The sequence below is a fragment of the Diospyros lotus genome, chromosome 2 (genome assembly GCF_014633365.1).
Source record: "Diospyros lotus cultivar Yz01 chromosome 2, ASM1463336v1, whole genome shotgun sequence".
NCBI classification, from domain to species: Eukaryota; Viridiplantae; Streptophyta; class Magnoliopsida; order Ericales; family Ebenaceae; genus Diospyros; species Diospyros lotus.
In genome coordinates this window covers 34,338,477-34,360,090 of record NC_068339.1, presented here as the reverse complement: position 1 = coordinate 34,360,090, position 21,614 = coordinate 34,338,477, and the positions used below count along the sequence as shown (strand labels likewise).

At 35.8% G+C, this 21,614-nt stretch overlaps 2 protein-coding genes across 28 annotated transcripts in view; both read right to left on the bottom strand.

The window, feature by feature from the left end:
* Positions 1 to 21,614, bottom strand: part of LOC127794289 (transcription initiation factor TFIID subunit 12b-like) — an 80,217-nt gene that overhangs the window by 27,469 nt on the left and 31,134 nt on the right. For 20 of the 27 annotated variants that reach the window (XR_008021617.1, XR_008021607.1, XR_008021616.1 and 17 more), the window contains exons 8-11: positions 15,826 to 16,122; positions 5,844 to 8,031; positions 5,043 to 5,108; positions 4,804 to 4,907 (exon numbers count right to left, since the gene is read on the bottom strand). The gene's annotated coding sequence lies outside the window, so the exon portion shown is untranslated. The remainder of the gene's footprint in view (positions 1 to 4,803; positions 4,908 to 5,042; positions 5,109 to 5,843; positions 8,032 to 15,825; positions 16,123 to 21,614) is intronic. The other 7 variants (XR_008021608.1, XR_008021620.1, XR_008021599.1 and 4 more) reach the window with 6 other exon arrangements.
* On the bottom strand, positions 5,625 to 6,211 carry LOC127794781 (uncharacterized mitochondrial protein AtMg00810-like). The gene is made up of 2 exons (XM_052326030.1): positions 6,045 to 6,211; positions 5,625 to 5,781 (listed from the first exon to the last, which is right to left on the bottom strand). Exons 1-2 carry the CDS (start codon positions 6,209 to 6,211, stop codon positions 5,625 to 5,627), a joined length of 324 nt encoding a protein of 107 aa, XP_052181990.1.

Genomic DNA, 21,614 nt, shown 5'->3' with positions numbered 1-21,614 from the left:
CCCGATTAGATTGTCTTAACTCTTAAGGTCCAACCGGTTACAATTTAATTTTATAAATATGGGAGATTTTTTAATTAATTGGTCTCACTTTTCACATGCAACGTTTTAACATACATCAACTATGTAAATAAACATTGCATAAAATTAGTCGATATGGTCATGGACTCAATCATGCATTCTAAGCGCAATTCCAGCCATTGGAATTGTGCGGTGCATTCGTGGGTGAATAAATAAGGAAACGCCTATAACTATTACAAACATAACCCTTTCACATAGGGTCTTCATTTCCTTGATTATTTTGCCATCAATGACTTCACTCCAAGCCGTGCCTCGATTGATGTGAATCCATTGCTTTTACAATTTACTATAAACTACTTTTACAATAAAATTAAAACAATAAATAATTATTTTACAACCGTCATGAAAAAGACGGCTACCTTCGGCACGCAGGCCGTCAAATAAAATAATCCATACATCCACATCACACATACATCATCCATGTAGTGTCCTAAGTCCATGACCATTACCGATATGCAACAAGGCATCCACAACATGCTATTAACAATTAAAAGCATATTATAAGCAATCATATGATTATTGGACAATTGTATAACTAATTATACATTGGTATTTTTTTAAATAATAAAATAAATAAATAAAATAATAATAACAATTATTATTATTTATTTTATTCATTATTATTATTATTTTAAATAAAACAAATAAATAAAACAAATAATAATAACAATTATTATTATTTATTTTATTCATTATCATTATTATTTTAAATAAAACAAATAAATAAAACAAATAATAATAACAATTATTATTATTTATTCTATTTTTATTTTTAAATAATAAAACAAATAAATAAAACAAATAATAATAACAATTATTATTATTTATTTTATTATTATTATTTTTATTTAAAACAATTAAAAATAATAATAAATAAATAAATCTGCCAATGGCAGACAGAGGGGGGGGGCCAGCCCCCACTGCGCGCACAGTGCGCGCGCATAGTGCGCGCACTGCGCGCGCATTCCGCGCGGTGGTGCGCGGGCGGGGCCCGCGCACCCACCAGCGCGCGGCGCTGGTGCGCGGGCCCTGCCCGCGCCCCTGCCCGCGCGGCGCGGGCTAGCCCCGCGCCTTGCGCGCATCTGGGCGCGCCCATGCGCGCCCAGCGCGCCCAACGCTCGCGTCTGGGCGCGCTGGGGCGCGCCCAGCACGCACCCAGCGTGCTGGTTGCCCCCCGGGATGCACCCGGTACTGCCCGTCCGTCCCGAAACAAATTTCGATACTTCCAGCTACGCCAAAACTGATTCCAGCACTGTCTAACAGTGTTAAATCAGTTTTAAAACGCTGCCGGCATGCAACTCTTCTTCGGATCTCATCCAAAATTGTTTTATTTTTCAAAATACCAATTCAATGTCCAATAATCACATGAATAAAACCATAAAACTGAAAAACGATGGCTCTGATACCACTGTTGAGTTACATAGATCTTATCATATGCGCAGCGGAAATTAAAATTTAATTTGGAGGTATCCCGTTTTTCAGAAATTATGGTTTAATAAAACGAAGGCATAAACGAAAAATACCTCTTTGATGAAATCTTATTTCACCGTTAGATTTCCCGCCGTATAATCCTCCAAGTGTAGGATGCCGAGTCGGTCCACCCGAAATCACTTCTATTCAAGAATATCAAAGAGAGAAGATAAGTAGAAGAAATTTTTCACAAAAATTTCTAACTTACCTCTTGGATTCAAGAACACTTCTCCAAAATTCTCTCTACATTCAAGTGAATCAAGAAGACACTTATGAGAGAAAATAAGAGTTTGGAGCTATTTATAGTTCCAATTAAAAACTATTCTTCATTAAATGGGTTGGGCTTCTCAAGCCCATTCCATTTAATGCAATTGGACCAAGCCCAATCCAATGGAATTTATTTGAATCCAATAGTGACATTGGGCCAAGCCTAATGTACTAGCAAAAGGCCCAACCCAATCTATGATTAAATAATTACATTCATAATATAATTATTTAATTACTCTTATTTATCCAATAAATAAATGCACTATAATTAGTAATTATAAAATTACTAATTTATTTATTTTCTCTTTGAAAGTAATTTCTTTTTGGGTGGGACTTTCTGGGTCCACAAATAAATTGGCAACAAGAATAATCAACAATTAATTCTCGTAAACCATGAGTGACATCTAGCAATATATCATGATTACCCAATTTATTGTGAAGCGGGTATTGTGAACCTTTTACTACGTTACCATACAATACGGTCCTTCTATCATCCTATATCCCGACAAGATATGAGATCATGGTCAGTAGGTCGAATCTCTTAATCTTGTCATATGACCAAATCCAAAATCAATCTTGACAAATTATGACACAACCCGTATGGAACAAATTCCATCGTCATATTACCTCGGCCAAGGATTTATCGTCAAGTGATTACTGGATCGCATAGGATATCCTCCTCATAAATCTCGAGGTGATAGATTCCATGTCTAATGCACACATACCTCATGTATCACTGAATCAGGCACATAGATACGTATGATTATCCTTGATTAGAACAACCACATGATATCGTTGATATCCTAATCCACCAATACACAGATATCCATGTCATCTCAGGTCTAAGGACTAGTTGTAAAATCGCAGCTAACATTAAATCATTGACCCGTGAGAAATAACCCATGTGATTTAATGTTAACAGTCCCGTTCAGTGAACTCGTTCTTGTAACGAGCACCCACTTATCTTCCTTCTATAGCTCATACAGAATGGCACGAGACTCACCAACCTTATCTTTCAGTATCTCATACTGAAACAAGGAGGAAGACAATGTGCTGGCCTTTACGAGTTGCTATCATCCATGATAGGAATTCTATGGCCAGGAACATGTTTATAGTATAACAAATTGTGGATTATCCGTAACTCGTATTCTTAACACTTAAGAATGGTATCCACTTCTTATTATACTAATGGATATATGTTTTATAATTTAAACCATATTGCAATTTAAATAAAAACATAAACTTGCCATTTAAATAATATTTAAAGAATTACAAGATCGAGTCCCTTTGTGTCACTGGAACTGGTCTTTAGGGCTCATATCTAACAAAATATACATACACATGCACACAGATATACATCCATTCACAAATATATATATATATATGCACACACGAGTGTGGATACATACATACATACACGCACATATAAAGATGTTATATGTACATACAACTAATTTTTGGAACACACTTTACCATGCAAACCAAACACCAGAAAAAAAAATAAAAAATTCTTTTTTGTGTAAAACATTTTACATCAAAAATATTTTCCAATGTAAAATATTTTATATCGAAACAAACAGAACCTAAATGAAAATTTTCAGCACCAGGTTTTGTAGGAAAAAAAAAATATGAAGTATAGAGAATAAGAATAGAGGAAGAAGAGTAGTAGGAATAATTATTTTTCATCAATAATTTGTCATGTTTAAATAGGTCCTCTAAGTCTAGTATATTGTCAATTGAGTTATTATTTCACAAGTTTTATAGTTCAATTAACAGATATAATTTACTTTTTCTTAGTGTGCTTAGAAATGTATTTGAAGCAGTTCACATAATCACAAAACCCATGAACAAGTAAAATCAAGTCTGGCACATAATTTAAGAAATTACCAGTAGCCCAACTAATATCAGAACATATCTCTTGGTTCACATGATCCATATCATGAGTGCTATCCAGAAAAGTACCACTCTTTGTTTATCCTTGTTTCTAGAAAGGGCATGAGGCCTAGTATGGTGGTGTGTGTATTGTCAATTTCATTACCAATCAAGTTGTAATTCATTAAATCTTTAGAATTCAACGGAACAATGCGTTCTTCTAAAAGCATTTAGAAATGTGTTTGAAATGGATCAAGTCACGGCACAAGCCAAGGACAAGCAGGATCACTTTTCAGGCAAAACTGAAGAAATCCCAAAAAGGCAAACTTGACATCGCACCAATAATTGGTTTATAACTTATTATTCTGATGTCCAACAAAATTAATTCTTGCGCCATTGGACAGTCTCTACACAACTTAAATGTCATGAAGATTTCCAAATATATGTTCCAAGAGTCAACACTAGGATTGAAATTGTAAAGGTGCAATGTGACAAACTGGAGCATGGAATAGAGGCCTAGGAGCATCAAGCCCGCAATGATTTCCGCTCACCCTTCATACAAAGGAGATAGGAATCCAAAGGATTTCCAGATCCTTACAAGGTAGTAATACTAATCCAACAAGTTCACCTTACAAGGTATAATCCTAATCCTAATCCTAGTCCATACAAGGACAGTTTGGAATGGTATATTATATTGGCCTTCAACTCGAAAATCTCCAAACAAGTGATTCATTCAAATAATAGTTCAAGGTCTATGTCAGAATTCAAAATGTGACAAAAAGATGACAAAGAATCCCACAAGAAACTTACAAGCAGGCTATGAGTCAGTTGCCACCATGGTTTCTCATTTATGGTACAGCCATCAGATATTAAGTCCTTTTCTTGCTTCCACTATTCTATGTTCATATTTGCATCTGATTCATATCTTATAAGTAATAAAGTAATCTGTGAAATTTAAGTTCTTAAAATTTTCAGTATTAATGTATGTTATACAACAAAAGAATTACATAAAAAATATTCGGAAAGAAATTGAAGGTATGCCAGAAAGGAGAGCATTAAAAGAGAATTCTTAAAAATAAAAGTAGAACTTATTGACAAGAATGATATACCATATACCTGCAAATCCAGTCAGAAAAGATGCCACGTGAAGAGTGCAGATAAAAGTGACCAGAGATGCACGTATTGCAACTTCTCTCAATTTTCCAATGGGTATAATAAGTCTACACTTTTTCCAAGATTCCTCAATGAGATTTAGCACACTCAAATCAATATGTTCTAGATTTTGAAGATTTTGAATGATTGATTTTTCTCATATATGACAACACAAATATACTGATGAAGAGAAATGGACAAACCTGGGAGCGGCAGCTTCAAGAGTCGAAGAATTGAGAAGCTTTGCCAAGCTGCATGCAAAGTTAAACCTGTATTGTGTTTTGAGAGGAGAACAGTTTTTAGATTATTTTATTCACAATGAGGTGTATAAACACACACACACACACAATCTACAAGGTATAACCATGGGACAACATATCTTTCTAATATATATGTACAATACTATTCAGCATATATATTATATATGCGCCTACTTTGATAGTATAAATGTAGGCAAGCAGTGGACCCCGTAATGCTTTGGTAAGAAGATTAGTCAGCTGGTCATTAGAGCCAACAAATGAGGTAGTAATATCTCCAGAAATAAATTTCCATATCACAAAGTGACAGTCTATCTCTATATGTTTGGTCCACTTATAAAAAACTAGATTAGAGGCAATATGAAAAGCCGTCTGATTATCACAAATAAGTTGCATAGGCCTTGAATATCCAAATTTCAATTAAGTAAGAAGTTGCTTGAGCCAAATCAACTCACATGTGGCTAAAGCCACGGCTCAATATTTCGTTTCTGCACTAGATCTAGCCACAATATTTTGCTTCTTACTCTTTCAAGACACTAAATTTCCTGCAAACAAGATACAGTAACCCAAGGTAGAGCGCCTATCTATAGGATAAGCAGCCCAATCTGCATTAGTGTATCCAACAATGTACTTGTTTTCTTTGTTCTCAAACAACAAGCCTTTACCAGGAGCACTTTTAATGTATCTGAAGATATGCATTAAAGCATGCCAGTGACTATCACAAAGGGAGTCCAAGAATAGACTTACCACACTAACAACAAAAGAGATATTTGGTCGTGCAATAGTGAAGTAAGTAAGCTTCCCAACCAGCCTCCTATATTGCCAAGGATCCTCCAATGGCTTCCCACTGTCTTGGTACAAGCTTAACATTAGGCATTAGGATCCATAAGAGTATATATAGGCTAGGAATCAAGCATACTGGTCTTTTCCAAAATATCTATGGCATACTTCCTTTGAGAGAGGCGCACATTATGGGCAAATTGAGCTACCTCAATGCCAAGAAAATACTTCAACCTGCCCAAATTCTTGGTCTGAAAATGAGAATGCAAATGAGTCTTCAACTGCTCAATACCAACCTTATCATCTCCTGCAATAACAATGTCATCTACATACATCACCAATAACATGACCCCACTAGGAGAATGGTGATAGAAAATAGAATGATTAGCTTCACTTCTACTCATACCAAAAGATTGGATGGCAAAACTAAAGCAACCAAACTAGCACACAGGAGATTGTTTTAGGCCATTATAAGGACTTCTTTAGGCGACATACCAATTGAGACTCCCCCTGAGCAACAAACTCAAGAGGTTGCTCCAATACACTTCCTCTTGAAGGTTGCCATGAAGAAAAGCATTTTTAATATCCAATTGATAAAGAGGCCACTGTTGAATAGTGGCCATTGCAAGAAAAACACAAATAGAAGAAATCTTAGCTATGGGAGAAAATGTATCACCATAGTCTAGGCCAAAAATTTGAGTATAACCCTTAGCAACCAACCAAGCCTTCAGACGATCAAGAAAGCCATCTGAACCAACACCCACCGACAACCAATAGCAGACTTCCTCGGAGGGAGAGGAACTAGATCCCACGCCACATTAGGCAGCAAGGCAGACATCTCCTCATCTATAGCATGTCTCCACCTAAGGTGAGAAAAAGCTTCAGCATCTGTCTTAGGAATAGAAACAAAAGAGATAGCAAATACAAAAGCCGAATAAACAAGTGACAAACGGTGATAGCTCACAAAAGTATAAATGGGATAAGGATTTCGAGTGTAATGTGTGCCACAGTGAATAGGAGCTTGGGCAGAGTTGGAGGGAGATGGAATAATGGCACCAACTGGAGGAAGACATGAGTCTGAACGAATACCATCACCGACAATAGGAGGAGCTGGAGCTGGAGGCACTAATGGAGGCTTAAGACGACACTGATAAGTCTAAAGAAGAACAAGAGGAATATGAACAAGTACTGGGACCATAGGAGGAAAAGAAGGGACATGAAGAACCTCATGAAGGGAGGAAGAAGACCCATCAGACAAGGAAGAGAAAAAATGTGTAAACTCAAAGAATGTGACATCAGAATAGAGAAAGTATCTACCAAATTCAAGAGAGTGGCACTTGTATCCCTTTTGATGACGAGAGTAGCCTAGAAATACACACTTGATCGAGCGAGGAGATAATTTATCACGACCAAGGGAAAGAAGATGGACAAAACAAGTTGATCTAAAGACACGGGGGAGGATAGGATAGATGGGATCACGAGGAAAAAGTAAAGTATGTGAAATGGCTCCATTCAAAACAGTGGACGGCATTCAGTTGATCGGATAACTAGAAGTGAGAAAAGTGGTATCCTAAAAAACAACAGGAACATGTATGTGAAGGAGAAGCGTCTAAGCAGTCTCAATGAGATGACGATTTTCATGTTCAGCCACCCCATTTTGTTGTGGAGTATAAGGACAAGAGAACTAATGAACAATACCCCGTGATGAGAGCAAAGCTTGAAATGCATGAGAACAATATTCCTTGGCATTATCACTGCGAAGGATCCGAATGGTATGACCAAATTGAGTAGAAATTTCATTACAAAAGGAAGTGAATAAAGATTGCAATTCAATACAATCTTTCGTTAAATAAAGTCAAGTACAACGAGAATGATCATCAATGAATGTAACAAAATAGGAGAAACTCTGTTTAGACTTGACTCTACTAGGACCCCAAATGTCAGAATGTATAAGATCAAAAGGAGCATTAACTCATTTATTAAGACGACTAGAATAAGAAGAATGAACATGTTTGCCTAGTTGACAAGACTCGCATTCTAGAAAAGTCAACGAAGACAAAGTAGCATAGGCAAATGCCATATATAACGACAAGGCAAGATGGTAAAGTCTCTTAAAGTCACGCCTGGTGCCAATCATCCGTCCTGTACCCCAATCCTGCATAAGAATAGAATCAGAATCAAAGATGACACAATAATTAAAAGAACGAATGAGACGACTAATAAAAATGAGACTATATGGGCAATTAGGAACATGTAAAACATAATTAAGAGAGAGAGATAGAAGTGGATCAACCCCACTGATATTAGTGGGAAGGGTTTTAAACCCATTAGTCACAGTGATGGGAGGAAAGGAAGAAAATGAATCAAAATGAGAGAATAAAGATTTGTAAGACATATATGAGTACTAATGAGGGACTGAGTAGAAGAAAGAGATCCCTGGGCAATAGAAGCTATGGGGGATGAGGCCCGTCGAGCTGCCAGAAACTAACGATACTCAGCCAACTCCTCAGTAGAGATCATATATATAGAAGTTGGTTGTTTAGTATGAGAGATATCAGGTACCACGGATTGTGCATCTGCACCCTCAGGAATTGCAACATTGTCCTAAGGAGGGCAACCATGGAGTACATATTAGACACTCGTCCAAATATATCATGTTACTTTAATTTCTTTGTTTTTTTTTACTATTGGGCTCCCATGTCCAATAAGGGATATTTTAAATATAAATTAAAAGCATCAATTGTTAGGATTTAGCAAGCAAAAATTATCTTATTTCTAGCACAATAAACTCACTATATACAATTTAGGAGAAGAACTACCCGTTTCCTTAAAATAAGGAACCACTATCTAACCACCTAATCTAAAACAAAACACAAATTAAGGACCATAAATCAGTCCACTACCAGATAAAAACACTAAAAAACAACAACCCACAACTATAGGAAACAAACAATAATCCATAAATCTAATAATTCTGAAAAATATTCCTTATCTCCCAACACTCCCCCTCAAATTGGTGAATGTATATCCTCTATTCCCAGCTTGCTTGTTAACCGTTGAAAAGCAGTCCCTGGAAAGCCTTTGGTGAGTAAATCTGCAAGCTGACTTCTTATAGGCACAAATGGAGTACAAATTAGACCACTTTCAAGCTTTTCTTTTAAAAAATGCCTGTCAACTTCCACATGTTTAGTCCGATCATGTTGCACTAAATTGTGTGTAATATTAAAAGCTGACTTATTATTACAATATATCTTCATAGGATCCTTCCATTTGACTTTCAGATCTTCTAGAATTATTTTTATCCATAGTAACTCACAAATTCCAAGGGCCATGGACCTAAATTCTGCCTATGCACTTGATCTTAACACCACATTTTGCTTCTTGCTCCTCAAAGTCACAATATTCCCCCTTAGGAAAGTGGAATACCCGGATGTTGACCTCCTACCAACTATTGACCCTGCATAGTCAGTATCCGTATAGGCTTCAAGAGTTAGTTCTTGCCCTCTTTTGAACAAAATTCCCTTGCCTGGTGTACCCTTTAGATAATGCAAAATTCTATACACTGCTTTTAGGTGTACCTCCTTAGGATTGTGCATGAATTGACTAACAACTCCCGTTGTATATGCTATGTCAGGCCTAATATGTGATAGATAAATGAGTCTCCCAACTAATCTTTGGTAGAGAACTTTATCTGTTGCTGTATCTTCAAGACTACTACTTAGTCTATGGTTAGGCTCAATAGGGGTTTTAGTTAGCCTGCATCCTAGCATACTAATCTCACTTTATAAATCAAGAATGTACTTCTGTTGGGATATGAAAATCCCTTGCTGAGAGTGAGCTACTTCAATGCCCAAAAAATAATTTAGCTTGCCTTGCTCTTTAATTTCAAAGCCCTTTATTAAACACTTCTTTAGACTTTCCATTCCTTCCAATTCATCTCTTGTCATTATAATATCATCTACATAAACCAACAAAATAGTTATTTTTTTAGCAACAGAATGTCTTATGAATAGAGTATGGTTTCCTTGGCTTTGTTTGTATCCCAACTTTAGCATGGCTTTGGTAAAATTTTCAAACCAAGCTCTTGGTGATTGCTTCAACCCATATAGAGCTTTGTTTGACCTACATACTGCCTTTTTTCTTTTGTTGAACTCAATCCTAGTGGTACTTCCATATAGATTTATTCCTCTAGATCTCCATGTAGAAAGACATTTTTCACATCAAATTGTTGTGATTTCCAACTAAAGTTAGCTGATAGGGATAGCAATATCTTATTGGTATTCATTTTTGCAACTAGAGTAAAGGTTTCAAGATAATCCACACCATAGGTTTGGGTATAGCCCTTAGCAACTAACCTTGCTTTATATCTTTCTAATAACCCATCTAAGTTGTATTTCATTGTGAATATCCACCAACACACCATTGGCATCTTCCCTTTAGGCAGCCTTACTGGATCCCACGTCCTATTCTTTTCAAGTGCCTACATCTCTACCGTCATAGCATCTCTCCAATTCTCATTGCTTAATGCCTCAGATACTGTTTTTGGTATGGGAATTGAGCTAATGTTGGTGAGAAAGACTTTATGACTAGAAGAAAAATTTTTATAGGACATGAATACGTGCATGGGGTGTTTTCTACAGGTTCCAGTTCCTTTGCAAGTAGCAATAGGTAGATCACTATCACTTGAGTTAGATATATCATTAACAAGTTCAATTTAATTAGGACCAGGTGCGAATTCAGATGCTTGAACAGGTGTTGATTTAGATGCTTGAACAAGTGTTGAAGGAGCAACTAGTCTCTTTCTTCTTGAGTATACTTGAAGTGGACGGTGTTCAGGTTCCTAAACTGAAACTTTTTGTATCTGTTCTTGAGGCTTGAACTGGGTGTTAGATGCAGGTTCTAAGGATGTAACAATAAGTTGTATGTGTTGAATAGGAGAAGGTAATAAGGATGGCAACTCAAGAAGAAATAGATCTCTATCCTTTTCCTCAATTATTGAGGTCACCCCTTGAAGGGAATTCTAAACAAAATACTGATTTTGTTTAGCAAATGTAACATCCACTAATACAAAGAATATTTTGGTTAGTGGACGAAAACATTTATACCCCTTTTGAGTAGGTGAATATTCCACAAAAATACATCTAAGAGCTCTAGGATCAAGTTTTTCCCTTTGTTGAGAGTGTAAATGAACAAATGCTACACACCCAAATATTCCAAGTATAAGACCATCAGAGATTGAAATTTGTGGAAGGAATTGAGACAGTAGTTGGAGAGGACTTTGAGAATTTAGATTCCTTGATGGTAGTTGGTTTATGAGATCAGTAGCAATTAAGATAGCTTCCCCCCAATACTGTTTTGGAACATTCCTTTGAAATAAGAGAGTTCTAGTGATAATTAGATGTCCATTCTTTCTTTTGGCCACCCCATTTTGCTTTGAAGTATTCACATGAGAACTCATGAATTATGCCTCTTGCTTGGAAATAGGAAGTAAGGAACTGATTGAAATAGTCCTTAGCATTATCAGATCGAATTCGTTTGATCTCAACATTGAATTGAGTTCTTACCATATTATAGAAAACAAGAACTACATAACTCACTTAAGATTTGTTGTTTAAAAGATAAATCCAAGGGGCACAAGTACAATCATCAATAAATGACACAAACCACCAAGCCCCGGTGATATTAGGAATAGGAGATGGACCCCAGACGCCACTATATATAAGAGCAAATGGAAAATGACTTCTTTTCATATTAATTGGAAAGGATGTCCTCTTGTGTTTTGCAAATTCATATATGTCACATTAAAAGTCTTCTCCAACTAATCCTTTGAACAATAAAGGACACATTATCTTAAAAACATTAAAAGATGGATGACCAAGACGTAGGTGTTGTAGCCAAATCCTTTCTTTGCGTGACTGTGAGGATTCAGTTATACAGGACATTAGAGAGAATTTAGCTGCCATAGTCTCCTGTCCACTTTGTTCCTCAAGATAATAGAGACCTTCTCTCTTTAGCATGTACAATCATCCTCCTTGTGTCCTGCTCCTAAATTTCACAATGAGAGGGATAAAAAATCACCCTACAATTAGAATTTGTGGTGAGTTTCTGAATTGAAACAAGGTTAGTAAATAACTTAGGTATATGTAGGGCATTTTTTAAGTTAAGACATCAATTGATATACACATCTCTTTAACCTACTACCATAGTGGTTGTACCATCAGCTATGGTAATTTTTCTGTTGCTAGGACAAGGGGTATACGAAATAAATTTTTGAAAGGAACATGTCATATGATCTGTGGCCCCTAAATCAATAATCTAGGCACTTGAGAGAGTAGTATTTGAGGCATTTAGTGCATGAGAGAAGAAATATATACTTGAAAAAGTTAGGAGTATAGGTACTTGATCCGATAGGTTTTTCTAGGGATCCAATTAGTTGTCTTAGTTTGGTAATTTATTTCTTACTTGTTGAACTCGATTGTTAATGATTCTGAAGAATCCATTTCTCCAACCTATTGTGTGTTTGCCACATAGGCCTGCTCCTGCCTCTTCTGCTTGCCTGATGTCCTTTTACTCTCAACTTGTGGCTTTTTATGTAACTTCCAACATTTGTCTATAGTATGTCTAGGCTTCTTACAATATGTACACCATAATAGATCCTTGCTTAACCAAAAGACCCATCTGGAGTTCTTTTAGCCTCACCCCCATGGTGTTCAATACTGGAATGCTGCATGGGTACTCTTCTTGTCATTAGTGCAGAATTTTCAACCGTAGGACTCTCAAGCATGACTCCTCTCCTTCCTTCCTCAGCATAGAAAATAGCTAGAGTTTAAAGTCCTCTTTCCCAAGTATCTATACTCTCACTATATTAAACTCAATGTTTAAACCAGTAAGAAACTCATAAATCCTGTCTTTTTCAATAAACCTTTTTAGTAGATTTACATCCTCACTGCAGGTCATTTTGATACATTGGTAGCGATCCATTTCTTACCACAAAGTTTGAAGGAGATTGGAATATTCAGTGATTGATCGATTTCCTTGCTTTGTTGCTGAGATCTTTGTTTTACAACAACAACATATCCAGCCTTTATCCCACTATGTGGGGTCGGCTACATGAATTTTAGACTTCCATGTATTTCTGTCTTTTTTCATATCCTCATTTAGATCCATATATTTCATATCAAATTTTAATGTCTCTCCCAAAGTCTTCTTGGGTCTACCTCTACCTCTTTTTGTGACTAATTGTTCCATTTCATCAACTCTCCTCACAGGAGCGTCTCTTAGTCTCCTTCTCACATGACCAAACCATCTTAGTCTAGTCTCTCTCATCTTCTCCTCGATTGGCACTACTCCTACCTTATTACGAATAACTTCATTTCTAATTTTATCCTTTTTTGTATGTCCGCACATCCATCTTAACATTCTCATCTCCGTTACACTCATCTTTTGCTCATGCTGGTATTTGACTGCCCAACATTCTGAGCCATACAGCAAGACTAATCTTATAGCTGTCCTATAAAATTTTCCTTTCAATTTTAATAGGATTTTACCATCACATAACACCCCCGATGCATTTCTCCATTTTAGCCAACCTGCCTTAATTCTATGTGCGACATCCTCGTGGATTTCTCCATCTTTTTGAATCACTGATCCCAAATATCGAAAATGGTCTTTTCTTTGTAAGATTTGGTCTTCTAATTTTATTATAACATCATCCACTCTTGCATTTTTACTAAATTTGCATTCCATATATTCTGTTTTCTTTCTACTTAATTTAAATCCCTTAGATTCTAAATTGTTTCTCCACAACTCAAGCTTAGTGTTCACTCCTTCTTTTGTTTCATCCACCAACACTATGTAGTCTGCAAATAGCATACACCATGGCACATTTGTCTGAATATCTTTAGTGAGTTCATCCATTACTAGGGTAAATAAGTATGGACTTAGTGCAGAACCTTGATGCAGTCCTATTGTAGTTGTAAATGGTTCAGTATCCCCTCCGCATGTTCTGACCCTTGTCTCTACACCATGATACATGTCCTTAAGGGCTTGTATATAGGCTATTTTAACTCCTTTCTTCTCTAAAACCCTCCTTAATACTTCTCTAGGGACCCTATCATAGGCCTTTTCTAGATCTATAAACACCATATGTAGGTCCTTCTGATGATCTCGATACCTTTCCATTAGACGCCTCAGTAAATATATAGCTTCCATTGTTGACCTACCAGGCATGAAACCAAACTGATTTTCTAACACCTTTGTTTCCTTTCTGAGCCTCTGCTCTATTACTCTCTCCCAGAGTTTCATGGTATGACTCATTAACTTAATTCCTCTATAATTTTCACAGTTTTGAACATCTCCTTTGTTCTTGTATATAGGAACCAAAGTACTCTTCCTCCACTCATCTGGCATCTTTTTTTATTTAAGGATGGCGTTAAATAGTTGCGTTAGCCAGGAGATGCCCTCTTCTCCCATGCATTTCCATGCTTCTATTGGTATATTATCTAGTCTCACTGCCTTATGATTTTTCATCTTTTTTAATGCTTGCTTTATTTCATTTGAACTTATGCGTCGATAGAATGTGTAGCTCACATTTCCATGCTTCTATTGAGATCTTTGTTTTAATGTCATAAATTTGGGTTGCATCTCAAACTTTAGAATAAGTTTGCTTGACTATATCCCAAATTTCTCTAGTTGTACTTAAGAACATAACAATATCACTTATCTCAAAAAGCATTGAATTCCATAACCAAGACATTACCATAAAATCTTCTTCATCCCAAGCTTCAAATGTATGGTCTCCTTGTTTAGGTCCAGTACCGAGAAAATGGCTCAGCTCGCCTCTCCCTTTTAGAAATGAACGAACCAATTGAGACCACTTCAAATAATTCTTACCATTTAGCCTATAGGTTGCCTAGATGTTCTTTAATTCTCTAGATGGGGTACTGCTTTTGTTCTCCCCGCTAATAGTTGTTCTAATTGGTGCTTTAGATGCACCACTCGATTTTGTTATAGTAGACATAGCTTCCAAATGAATTGCACTTGATCTCTCAAGTCACAAGATTGCTAGGCTTAAGGTCACTACGGAACAAAGTATCAGCTTCCTAGAAATAGAATGCCTATGGCTCTGATACCATGTTAGGATTTAGCGAGGAAAAACTATCTTATTTCCAGCACAATAGACTCGCTATATATACAATTTAGGAGAAGAACTGCCCACTTCCTCGAAATAAGGAACCACTATCTAACCACCTAATCTGAAACAAAACACAAATTAAGGACCATAAATCAGCCCACTACTAGATAAAAACAACTGACCAAAAAAAAAAAAAAAAACCCACAAATATAGGAAATAAACAATAATCCACAAATCTGATAATTCTGAAAAATATTCCTTATTTCCCGACATCTATAAAAGAAAAACAATATAGTTTGTATTACTAGTACTCACTCGGTCAAATAAATTTATGAAAATCTTTTTAAATATAAAAGAATGTTAGTAATTAATTATAGTTAGATTTTTTGTTTTTTATCTTTGTTTTCATTATTTTGAATTTGGAAACAATTTCATAGAACTTTTTTATCTTTAGCTTTCTGTTAGTCCTGAAAATTTAGGTGTTTTAGAATCAATTTTTTGAAAGAATTTTATAGAAGAAGTTCACCATACACGTTTAAAATACACCTGTTACTAGAATTGAACATCACTTTTAACCATAATCAAAGGGCCTCTAATTTCTTTTGTGGGCATAGTTTAGCTTGGAACCCAGAAGAAACTTCATGGACTAAAACTGGGAAATTGGGGCAGAGTATTTTGCAGAGTCTACTGCAGTTTTCCACTAATTGGATCATATCTAGCATAACATCTAATATGTATTGAAGAATAGTAGCCTGTTAAATAGTTTGGCACATGTAATGCTTTTTAGATTAGTAGTATTTAAGAAGATCACCAAACCTCCAGACCATGTTGCAATCAGATTTGTGTTTCAATATCTCCAGTCTTCAGCCTCTCCAGATGCTGAACTTATCGACTCTGCAGAAAAACTTAAAGAGCGCACAAGTGGAAAACATCCCAACATTGCAAATCCACAGTGAAGTAAATCCCTCTTCAATGAGGGTTTCTTTTCACAGAGCAAACTAGCAAAATTGGAAGCCCTTTTTCCTGTGCTAGTTGGAAATGGAGATGATGAAATATTATGCAAAAGCTGTTGAGAAAGTGCAAGTGGATTGGATTGCCTCCACTGCCCCAAACCTGCCAAAGATGCAAAGGATAAATTTACAACAGAAAAATAACAAGTAGAAAGCTCAAAAAGCACATCTACAAAATGAAGAAAAAATGTCCAAGCCAAGAAAATGTAGCTGAATAAGTTAAATGACTTTGAGAGAAGACAGGGAGAGCATTTGAAAATGATAAGAGGCACTCAAAAAGAAGAAATGTGAGCAGACAGAAGCTAGGGAGAGCATAAGAAATCAATTTCTTTTCTACTTAAAGAGACTATGCATCATATCCAAACCAAAAAGACCAGAACTGGTGGCTGACGTCCTCAAACCAGTGCTCACTAAAGAACAAAAAAGTTCTTTCCATCTTACCACCACAGAAGTCTCTTACCGAGGATCACATTGATTCTCTCCAATATTCTACATGGCTTCTTGCAAAATTCTAAAGGAGGTTTATATAAAAATAGGCATGGTCAACGCCTTTTTCAATAATGAATTTCTTTTTTAAAAAAAAAATGAACCATGAATTTATCACTTTCATTCCTAAGCCAATCAAGGCTTGCAAAGTAGCTGATTCTACAAGGCTGTCATTTGCTGGAAGAAATGTCTCTTGAGTTAAATTACACAATTAGTTCTTGTAACCTACCTAAGGATCTATGTGAAAAGATTGTAGAAATTGAGTGACTTCTGAATATATGTGTGGTCTAAAGAGGTGGCTGGTTCTAAGAATGGAGCACATGAAGAAATTTTTTTCCAGGAAACCCAGCGTGGACAAAGCTAGATGATTCACAGGAAAGCGAACTTAAGTTGTGGCCGAGCATTTTCAAAAAGAAATACTGTAGGAATGAAAATTTCATGGAAGCCCTGATGAAGAATGCAGACTTAACTTTATAAAGGAAATCATTAAAATGGGTTCTTTTAGAATTTTGAGGGATGGTAAGAGCATTGACATTTGTAGCGAACCCAAACTTCAAACCAATCAGGTTGACCACTTACATAACACAGAAATAAGCATAAATATACTAACTGAATCGAGAAATCATTCATAGAAGGAAGATGTCCTAGTTTGAGTCTTTTGACAAGGAACCTGAGCAAAAAATAATCCAAGTGTCCAAACCTATATTTCTATCAGAAAGTGATTGAATTTTAGTAAAGTCAATTAATGGGTATTTTGTATTAGGGTTTTTCTACCCCATGCCCTAATGAGTAATAGAATACCTTGTTTTTAGACAATTTATATTTATTCCATTTCATTTTAAGGCTCAAAGCACTCTTATTGGTTAGTGGTGTGGTGTGTGAGAATAAGGTGTATTAGTTATCAACCAATACGAGTGGTTTGAGCCTAAAATAAGGTGTAATAAATACAACTTATCTAAACAAGGTGTATTTGTTACTCCTTATCCTGTGCCCCCTTTGTATTGTATAGGTTATTTGCATCTCAAAAACGCATTATATGAGGGCATTGTCTAGGTACATGTATCATTGAATAGTAAGCAGATGCATGCATATACACATGACATTTAATAGCTCACTTATATACAAGGAGGCTGACTTAAGATAGCATATATACACACACACACATAACAAAGACAGTCAAAATGCTTTTCCATATTGGGGATCCAAATTTGAGGTTGAGACGTGCTAGGTTTCCATCAGTGTGAAAAACGAAAAGGGAACATGATAAATCCGAGCTGAGTTAAATCCTAAAGATAGAGTTTCAGATCCTTTGCATAGTTGGAGACGGCCAATACTATTTTCGAGAGGCGTCATTGAGTGTCTTAACTAGTTTCAGTTCTGGTTTTCTAACAATCTGAAGATGTATGATGGAGGGCATGGTAGCAAGTATTTTGGGTGATATTACTCAAGGAGCAAATATAGAAATTAGCATATTTTGTTTATTTCTTTCCTAGTTAATCTTTCTATTGTGTTTCCATTATCTAGATTCCTAAATAGAGAAATATCTCATATTTCCTAAAGGATCAATAATATATACAATATCTTTGGATGTATCCTCCAATACAAATTTAATTATTAATTGAGTTTTTCACTAAAATAATATTATTTTAAAAAAAATTACCGTACTAGTACTAGGTTAAAGCTATTTATTGGAATAGTATAGAGGCCACCAGTCAACATGCCATGCAAGGAGGGATGCTTGCGTGGCTCTTGCCAATAGCACTTTTAAGAAAACAACTACACCTCAAAGAAGAAATCTAAGTATGGAAGGAGAGTATAGGTGGCAATAAATGATCTTGGCAAGAGCATTTATAGACCGGCCAATAAACACTCTTGGCAAAAGGGTTTTTTTAACACAGGAAATTCAAGTGTCAAACAGTAAAATCAAAAGAGCATAACGTTTCCCTCAGTGGTCCATTTTGCAATCTTTGTGTGGATTTCATGTGCCTTGATGAAATCTATGCACTGCAAACAGCCACAGGCCATTTGGGGGCAGTCCTTTTGCCAACAAAATGCTTGTTTTGGCCTTTATTCCTGATTTTTCCACTATCATGATACATGAACATTGGAGAAAACCACTGCAAATCTACTATGGAAAGGCCCACAATGAACTGAGTAAGTGATCCATGTTATAATTGACATATGACAATGATGGGGTAAATTAATTATTTTGTAACATTTTACTACAAAGTCATCATTGTTTGGATGGCTTTATTTTGGGCTTTATCCTTTAAGTTGACATGTCACTCATTCGACTCTTATATGCTGCATGAAATGGTTAATTTTTTTAAGTTTTTTTTTTTAATTGTACTTAAAAACTCTCCTGGCAAGACCCTTTTTAACCCATAGACAAAGAGGCTCTGGCAAGAGCATTTTTAAGCAAAAGGAAAAACCCTCTTACTAAGAGCGTTTTCTGCTTGCTCACTATCATGCAAGCAACCTTACTTGTGTGACATGCTGACTGTGGGACCCCAATCTTATTCAGTCTATAGTTTCAACCCAATATTATTTTGGTAATTTTTTAATCAAATAATACTATTTTAGTTAAGGACTCTAATTAATTTGACATTGATTTTTCTTTGCTGAATTCTTTGTTCTTGCTCTTGTTCCTTGTTGGTTCTACATCAATTGGTATTTGACCACATATAGAAATTAGCATATTTTGTTGGTTCTTGTTGCTTATGAACGTTACCAGTCATTAGTTTGTTAGCTCCTTGAAATTATGGATGCTCCTACACTTCAAGGCCTTTAATTACTCCCTTGCCCCCTTTTTTACGGTTAGGAAGAAGTCTGTAACCATCATTGCACTGATTGCACCTTTAACAATGTTCCTATAGTAATTGTGGTGGTTGACTAGATCAATAGTCTTGTCATATTGATCCAACTAAGGGAACGTGAATTTAGAGGATATTGTTATGTGCCTTGGCGTAGGATCTAGTCACAGGTCTAGACACGAGAGAATCTTTTTTTGGAGCTACGGTGAATTGGTGAAGGCATACTCGTCCTTGACAGAGCCCCCTCCTAAGAGAAACTAATTTCTTTCGAGAGAATAGATATCCCCCTCTTATTTCATATTAAAGCCCTTTATATAGGCAGCTCAATAACAATGGAAAGATAAATCATAAATAACATGCAGCTAATTACTAAGGAAAAACAGATCCTAAATTATAGGATCTGATTTAGGATCTTGGCTATCAAAATAAAACAAGAAAGGAATCAAAAATAAACTTTTAATTGGCAAGCAATCACTATGGATTCACTGCTGTTGATTTCCTTTTTTGATAATGCCTTCCAATAAAAGCATCCATATCAGATATGTCCTCCCCATGATCTTGTATATGAAAGGAAGTTTGACCAAGTAGTTGAGGCAACAAAGATGCTCCTTTCCCCTAATCTTTGCTCCAACTGATTTGATTAAGCCTGCATGTCTCATTAATCACAATCGATCCCCTCAAACTTGTTTACTTCAGGCCAATTATAGTCTTCTCCAAGTATAGAGATTTTTGTCATTGTATGGCTTCCCTCAAGAGGATACACACCCTTTTGTCATTATTTGGTAACCCTCCAAAGGATACATGGTAAACCTTGTACTTTAAGGTCTGATCACGCCACCTTGAGAAAGCTTCTCTATCTTATCAACCATTCGTTTTTCAAGAGGGTCGATAATCTTGTCATCCAGCCATGTTGAATACCTCAATGCTCATGTCAAACATAGCTCCCTTTCCGCTTAAGTAAGTATCAGACACAATTAGGTTCTTACTCATGTCAAACAAAACTATCCACTCAAATTATGAATGGGACATTTATGGGCCATTTATCTAGCATGTCCTTTTTTAGCCCATGTGACAGCTCATCATTGGTATTCAATTTTGACCTCATCATACTAGTCATCGAATTTTTCTATGGGTTATCTCCAGTAAAGAGAACTTCGTTGATGCTTATCACTAACAAGGTGATCTAAATAGAGTATTTTATCCACACTCAAATGGGACTTCACAGACAATTTCCATATACACGTTGCAATGGCAATGTATATTTTATGACCACATCACTCATTTATGTTCTCTTGGATCAACATTAAATGTGAGAAAAATGATGTCCAAAGTATAAGTGAATCTTTATATAGAAGACAACTATAGTAATTCAAATTCTATTTATTTATTGAGAAATAAAAAGTTGTTAGAGTGCCTCATAATTATTAGAATCATAAGGTCACATTATCTCAATATGACATTTTTTGTACAAGAAAGCGGCATCCTAATGCATAAGGCTCCCCGCTTTGCGTGGGTTACCTTTGTACATTACCTCATCCTTACTTTATAAAAAGATTTGATTCCATAACTTGAACCTGTGATCTTTCAGTCAAAACAAACTCCTTACCATTATTATTTTCCTATTTTGAATAATTTGCCTGACCTATAATTGTCCTTTTGTAAGATTTACTATTAGTTTGTACAGTTCAGACTTGAGGGCATTTAAATTTTAAACTAAGTTTACTTGTGAATATTGCCTGTAAAATCAGAATTCAGAATTGGATGCAGCAGCACTTCTTTCATATTCTTAGAACGGATTTCTATGCATAGCATCTCTCACAGCTCACTTGCTTGTTTCCTTTGAAAATCCACACTTTAGAGTAGGAGATTATAAAAATAATAACAGGAATTGAACCTAAAAAAGAAAACTAATACTGCATTGTGATATGTATGTGTTAAGAAGATATTTGTACCATTATGCAAAAAGAAAGTTGAACATCTAATAACTGTGTTTCCATAAGTTGAAAACCTAATAAAAAAACTACAGAACTTATATATTATGTATGCACAAAAAGTTTCTCATAATGATGTACTAATTGTAGCTTTGGAATGAAGAAGTACAAATAATTGCACCATTAGATGCACAAAAAAAAAAAAGATAACGTTACTGAAGCAAAGGGGTTGGAGATAAAGAGTAGTGGCAGAGAGAGGAAACTTAGTTTTGTACTATTTGGTAGACTGCCAATCTTGAAAGATTGTGCCAACGCCAACCAACTTTCCACGAAAACATGAAGGTTAGGTGGCAATTGAATTGAAG